The 6,973-nt window shown below is 38.6% G+C and overlaps 1 protein-coding gene across 1 annotated transcript; it reads right to left on the reverse strand.

Annotated features, from left to right (window-relative positions):
- Positions 1 to 2,214: 2,214 nt before the first annotated feature.
- On the reverse strand, positions 2,215 to 6,544 carry LOC104621359 (rab GTPase-activating protein 1-like; the record flags this gene model as incomplete). The annotated part of the gene is made up of 4 exons (XM_010287828.1): positions 2,215 to 3,943; positions 4,741 to 4,938; positions 5,489 to 5,560; positions 6,461 to 6,544. Coding segments are annotated over 4 exons (477 nt in total), but the record flags the coding sequence as incomplete, so codon positions are not given.
- Positions 6,545 to 6,973: the final 429 nt, after the last annotated feature.

The raw sequence follows: 6,973 nt of genomic DNA on the forward strand, positions 1-6,973 counted from the left end.
CAGCAAAATCAAATTCTCATTCCTCAAAGCAATTATGGATGTGCAGCAGTAAATTCTCACAAACATTTAAAGGTTTTTGTATGCAGAGTCCTTGGTTGTCTTTGACAATACAGAAGGAAAATTACTGCACATTAAAAAGGGGGGGGGGGATTTAAATATAAAGCAATCCTTACTGTGCACAAGATGCCACATTTTCGTTATTTTTTTATTTAAGAAGGACCTTCAGTCGGCACTAGCTGCCTTGTTCAATCAGGGCACCGGGCACACGGCTGGGGTAAGCCGCACACCATCCCCTCTCCCACCGAGGGCTGAAAAACCTCGCCGGATTAAGCTCTTACGTTAGGCACCTCTGTGAAAGTGTCTAAAGTTAGGCTGGATGAACGCGAGCCAAGCTGTTGAACAGATGGAGTGAAATCCTCCTCTTGATAACAGGAACTTTATATCACTGCCATGGATAAGAAGGGCAGCTAAAAAAAAGTCAGGGAGGTAGTTATATAAATTTCAAGAAGGCTTACCAGCAACGCTTAAAGGTAAAACTTTCTTATAGATCTTGAATATCCACTTCCAGCTGCAGACCCTGAGCAGCCAAGTTCTGCAAAAAAATGAGATGGTAACACTAGAGCTACCACACTACGAGGCCTTAGGAACTTAATGATGCAGCACAAACATGCAAAACATTAGGAAAGCTGGAGCCTCGAGCACACGAGACTTAAAACCCAGCATCAGAGTGGCACTCATCTCGAGTTCAGTGCACAAAACCAGCCAAGAGGTATATGTGAACAGAGGTGATTGACTTCCAGCAAATAACTAGCCGTCTTATTAATGCCAAAAATGTTACCAAATACACTCATTCCTTTTCGCTTACAGGTCTGTAAAATAGTTCTCCTTATTAGCAACTCAGACTGAACGTATTTTTTACCTTGGTTATTCATGGTCTTGAACATCTGCAAATTAATCTTCCTAACTTAAAAATTACCTGCTTCTTTGTGTTTCACATGTAATTGTGCTTCAAAAGATGTGCGTCTCATCACAGGAACCATTTTTCTTAATTTGCTGTGGATATTTCGGATGGAGTTGGATGTGAAATACACTGGTAAGATTTATTTTCGAGCACCAAAATCCTTCAGGTAGATATCTAAAATAATCCATAATGACTGGAAACAGGCTATAAAAAGTTTCCTATAAAATGCTGTGAAGCAGTAAGTTTCTCATTATATATGTTGCATTGCCATGCTAAAATGGGGAGTATATGCTGCATGCAATTTTGAGGTAATGTTTACTTAGAGAGTAGAAGAGATCTGAACAATAAAGCAACTTTTCCCCTCCCTTTAAGTACCTCATTTTTGGAGGAAAGAGGAAAGTACAGTATTACACGATTTCCCCGTCCCTTTGGGGAAGACAAGTAGATGAAGTGCTTTGGGCCTGGGTTGTTTCTTCCTCTCCCCTATTTACTTTCAAACTTTCTCCAAAAGTTGTAATTACTCAGAAATTGCAGAGTTGATGTTACCAAGGGATTGCACCTCTGTGAAAGACAAAGCAGCAATGACTATGCACAAGCTTATAATGCATTCTCTTAAAGCAAAAGTATGGTTAGAAAAGTGACAGCGTGGTAACAGCCTCCTAGAGCAGGGCTGCTTTCGGAGTCACCTTTAGTCATCTTGGTGACAAAAATACATTTTTACTCCTTGTTCTCTCTGCAGAACACACAGAGCTAGGGGAGCCTGCGCTGCACTGCGACCCAATTAGTGCAGTCATCCAGTTGCACAGCTAACCGCTACGTTCTGCTACAACTAGAAAACCCTACTGAAGATGACATGAACAACACTTGACCCCACAGAATTTGTTAGTGATGACGATAAGCAGAGCTAGCCTACATGTACTTTGCAGATCCAAGTAGAATTTGGAGAGCCATGGGAAAAAAAAAAAATGTTCTAAATTGGACATGTTTGAGAAATACTGAGTCACAAGCCTTAAGCTGCACAAGGTCATTTTTGCAGCTTCTTTTTTCAAAACAAACCCTATATTTTATTATATAAAGCAGTGTTGGCAACACTAAGAATATGCAGTCTTTTTTAGCAAAGCCCTTTGCGGCATGACAAGTTCTGGTCTTAGAGGAGCTTGCAGATGCTACTGTTTCTACTTTAAGAGGAGAATTCGTTTTATATTGCAAAATATTTAATTAATTTCCTGTTAAAATGAAATGAAACAACAAAATAGTTATACAATTTTACTAGTTTATATTTCAATTCATAAAGTATACACACTGCAACTATGCTACCACAATGTCCACGCATCTAATATTGATGGAGTTACAGGTTTGTTTGGTTTTTTTTTGGTATTAAACAATAGAGATAATGTATGGAATTAAGGAAAAAAGCTTGGACATAGCATGTTCTATTTTGTAGTTACAGAGTACATTAGCTAGCATTAGTACAGTAAACAAGAAAAAGGTAGAAATACAAAATAAATGAAATATCTTTATATACAAACCAGTGCCTCTTATTGTAACCAGCTTATACTCACACTGCACACAAAATTTATCCACGGATGCAATAGCATAACACAAACCATTATAAATTAAAAAATTACAAGGTGCAAAACTCCATTCTACAGCTTTCTGGTGAGAACTCAAGACAATCCAATGAATAAGAAATCCAAGCACGTTTAGCACCTATTAGTGCAACTGCATCGAGCGTGAAAAATGACCTACACAACTTCTGAACATGTTACCAGGGAAGCCAGTTGGACAGCTATAAATGCTCGCAGCTACACTCACGCGGTGATTTTTGCCTCATATATATCTCAGTTTATTGTTTCTTTGTCCCATTCATACCTATGTGCAAAACTAAATCCTGGAAGCTTTTTCAGAGCTTCACAGAAGGCTTGCTACAGCCGGGTAAAAACAAACAAAAACAAAACAAAAAAACTGACAAAAAAAACAGACAAAAAGACTCAAATGTCAGACCATCCACATAATTAGTACTTATTAGCAGTCCTGGTGTTGGGGATTTTAACGCTGTTGATATGTGGATTGAACAATATGACACAGAAGTGAAACGGAAATTTGCCAAGAATTCTGATTTTCTTGTCTAGCACTTAGACAAGCCTCCCAGCCTCAGGTTGCGAATTTGTTTGGCAGCCCATGCCAAAAAAGCCCAGAGTTGCATAGAATTGATTAGTAACAGAAAGACATGCCAAACACAGAGAGATGGATGCTGCATCTACTAAAAAAAAGTGGAGTTGCTCGACAGGAATGCTGAAATCATCCCCATTCATAAAGGAAAACATGTTCACCACCTACTCTCCATATCCTACCTCTGGGGACTGCTTTCTGGCACTGATGTAGGTCTTGCTAAAGTTGTCTTTTTTTGTTGTTGTTTGTTTTCTCATTTTTTCCTTTTTTTTTTCCTTTTTTTTTTTTTATTTTGTTAGTGACACTTTTCCTTTCAAATAAAATATTAAAAAAGGTTTTAACTGTAAAAAAACCTATCATATGTAAACTTAACAATTAGGGTTTGGTAAGTTCTCGTACCTAGTTTGTGAAAAGCCTCCAGCCAGACAGCAGAATGGAGTGTTTCTCTGAAGAGCTTCAATCTAGCTACATCACCTGTTAAATATCAGTAGTATGAAGATCCCATGTCTAGCAATAAAACCTTTCTTGTGTTTCCATCCTCTTTATCATTGACCTATTCAAATCCTGACATGCTGTGTTTCTATTTTATTTACATTCTGGTCCTCTCATGTCACAGAATTAAACATCTGGCCAAGGAAGGCAACAAAAGGTGTTGTGTTAAGAAGGTGTGTTTGTCAGAACTGTTTTTCAACAAGTCTCTTTTCCTTGGACTCCAGTCACTGTTTTTATAGAGCTTATTGTTCTGTTGAACCATGTTTTCTTTGCAGCTTGTACTTCATTCAGTGCCAGACCCAAATGGTGCTCCAAATCCTGCAAACGGAAGAGTAATTTCATTAATTTGTTATGTACTCACAGTGCAAGGTTATGTGAGTTAAACTTATAAGGCTCTAGGACATCTATAATCTCTTGGCCACTTTAGAAGCTAAATAAGTCTTACATTAATTAAAAGTAGCACAACAAGCTGATGAAGAAAAAAAAAAAAAGCTTTGAAAAGCAAAACAAGACTTGTGTCATTGCCCTTAGTGAAACACTCAGCTTTCTGTAGTACATCTAAACCCTTTAATTTTTTCCCATCTGAGAAAGAGCTATTCCCACGGGAAGTGGACTTTCTACAAACTAATTTTTATGTTTCTGTGAACTGGCATACCAGTTTTAGTCTAAATGAATAATGTTGTCATATTTTACAGAAATATCTCAGATACCTGGAGTGCTTTCCAATCATATTTTAAGAAACATGTCTAACATTTGTCTCATCTTACTTCTTCATTTAACATTGATTGTGAGATAAAGAAATGCATGACTCAGTACTTTGTCAGAACTTGGATTTCTTCCAAGAAGTTGCAGAAGATCAGTCAGTAAGTACTGCACTGCAGCCAGGCAGATGTCTGGAAGTTGTAGTAGCTGGTAAATACAGTTCATGCAATTTCAATTATTTTGTCTGCATACACTAAGTTTCAGACCCAATGTTTGGTGAAATAACCCATGCAGGAAATAGCAGGTTAGAGTTTTAACCAACAGGATCTGTTGCAATCCCTGTATATGACACAGATTTTTCTAGGAATGCAGACATACCATACAGACTACAAAATGAACCTCCAAAGCATTACCTGTATTTTACATTCCGCCTCCACAAGCTGCAACTTGGTCTGGGCCAGCTCAAGCTCCATTTCCCTCAGCTGGTTTTTCAGCGTTTCCTTCTCCTCATCTGTGTCCTCATCTGAACCGTCCTTGGCAGAACTAGCAACCTTCACACGGCCTTCTTTATTGAAGAACTCCCGGCAATGCTCACAGTCATCCACTTTTTGCTAAAGTAAATACCTGATTGTGAATGCTTGCATTGAAGTGCTGGTGATATGATCAAAGCCTTTTCCTGCCTCTGCTCTGGAAGAGCAGCACAACACGAGAGGGACCACTAATGACTTGCAAACTCAGGAACTTCTGGGGAAGCACAGCCAAGCAGGAACTCCAGCCACCCGTAGATTTATGGGCTCTGGAAAACACTGCTCTATTTTTGGGAAAACAGTATTGCTACCATAATGGGCTCTGTACTGCCTACATGTTACTTTATGATAAAAAACAGTCAGAGAAATCTCCTCCAGAAAAGAAGACCCCTCAAAAAAAATAAACAGCCCAGCATCGACATTAGTATGTAAGCAATATAGCATGGGAGAGAGCTAACAACTACTCATCTCTTCTCCAAGATCTCCCCCTTATAATCTTCTTCCCAAAACTGTAAGTCACTAAGGTACTCTCTTTCAGCCACCATTTTAGTAATGAAATAAATGGTGTGCTTTCTGCTATGATTTTGCCAAGAGACTTAAACATTGTAGACTGTGGATCTATCTGGTCTCTTACCCGTATTTTCTCAATTTCAGCTTTATTTGCTGTTTGTTGCTTTTCCAGTCGCTCGCTCAGCTGGGAACAAATCTGACAAGCAAAATTATGTTACCAGACCATTTATAAATGTAAATTTCCTCCCAAATGAATGCTAAAGCACAAATAAATGCTACAGGACTATTAACATGGATAGACTGAGGGTGCTCAGAAAGCCAGGAAAATTGGGATGCTGCATTAAGTTGTCTCATCGTACACATTCTCATTCTCTACATAGTATTATTCTATGCCCAAAGGAGAAGTTTCAACATAAGTTATTAGCAGTTTGGCCTTGCTAAATAAGTCAGAAAAGGTTAGGAATAGCATGGCTCTTTTTGTTGCCTTTCGGATAAAAGAACCAGGGAACACAGCCAGAGTAGTAAAAAAACCCATTTAATTCCTCAAGACCTGTGTGATGCAGACTTAAGAATGTTTTGAAGGTTACGGGCTCACTAAAAAGATACATGAATTTGCTCCCTTGATACCTTATGATCAGTAGCTTGAATTTCAAAGCAAAATCTTTGAAAGGAAAGAAGCATCTTTTTTATTTCTTAAGAAATTTCTTAAATTTCTTATTTCTTTATTTCTTATTTTTATTTCTTAAGTGCAGTTACCATTTCATTGAAGAAAGGAAGTGGGGAGAGGACCTTTTTTTGGAATGAGGTGAACCTTTGATATACAAGAGCCCATATGATCAGCATTAGGCTGTAACTGATGCTGTGGTGACTGATGACCTACAAATACCTATGTCAGGGGCAAACAGAACTGACCACCAAGCACCAGGATCTCAGCAAAAGAAAATGCAAAACCAGCCACATGCTTCCCATTTAAAATAGCTAAAAAGTCTCCTCGAATGCATGGCATAGATTACACTTATTTCCAGAAATCTCCTAAAATACCTGAGAAAGTCTTGCAATTTGATGGCAAACCACATGATCATTAAGTTGTATTTACCTGTTTGTAGTCGCCAATAATAGAGCTGTTCTTTTTGATCTCTGACTCCGCCTTATCTAGTTCCCTACGACACATTTCCTTCAGCTGTAGGAAAAAAAAAGTGTAGGGTTTATATATTTTTACAGTCTGAAAAACAAGCGGCTGGTATTTCCTCCTCCTTAGCCTCACTGCTTTCACGCAAGCCTATACTCTACACCAGGGAATAATGATTTAGCTCAGCTCCATGCAGACAAGGAAGAGCTGGACTTGGGTGGCCATCATTGTTGTAAAAATTGACTAGCTAAGAGAAGAAAGTATTAAAAAAAAGTGCTGACAGCTGAAGTCCTATACTGCCTGCCTGTGCAGCAATCTCTGGCACACTCTGCGCCTTCATGATTTCAAGTTAAAAATTCACAACCCTATGAAGCACCTGGCAAGAAAGTGAAGAATTCTGCTTTGCTGACATCCTTTACACTACAGAAGAGGGACAAACACGACTTAGAACATTAAACCCTTCCCACACTTGTCACTTTT

Source organism: Phaethon lepturus, unplaced genomic scaffold (assembly GCF_000687285.1).
Source record: "Phaethon lepturus isolate BGI_N335 unplaced genomic scaffold, ASM68728v1 scaffold14560, whole genome shotgun sequence".
Taxonomy (NCBI): domain Eukaryota; kingdom Metazoa; phylum Chordata; class Aves; order Phaethontiformes; family Phaethontidae; genus Phaethon; species Phaethon lepturus.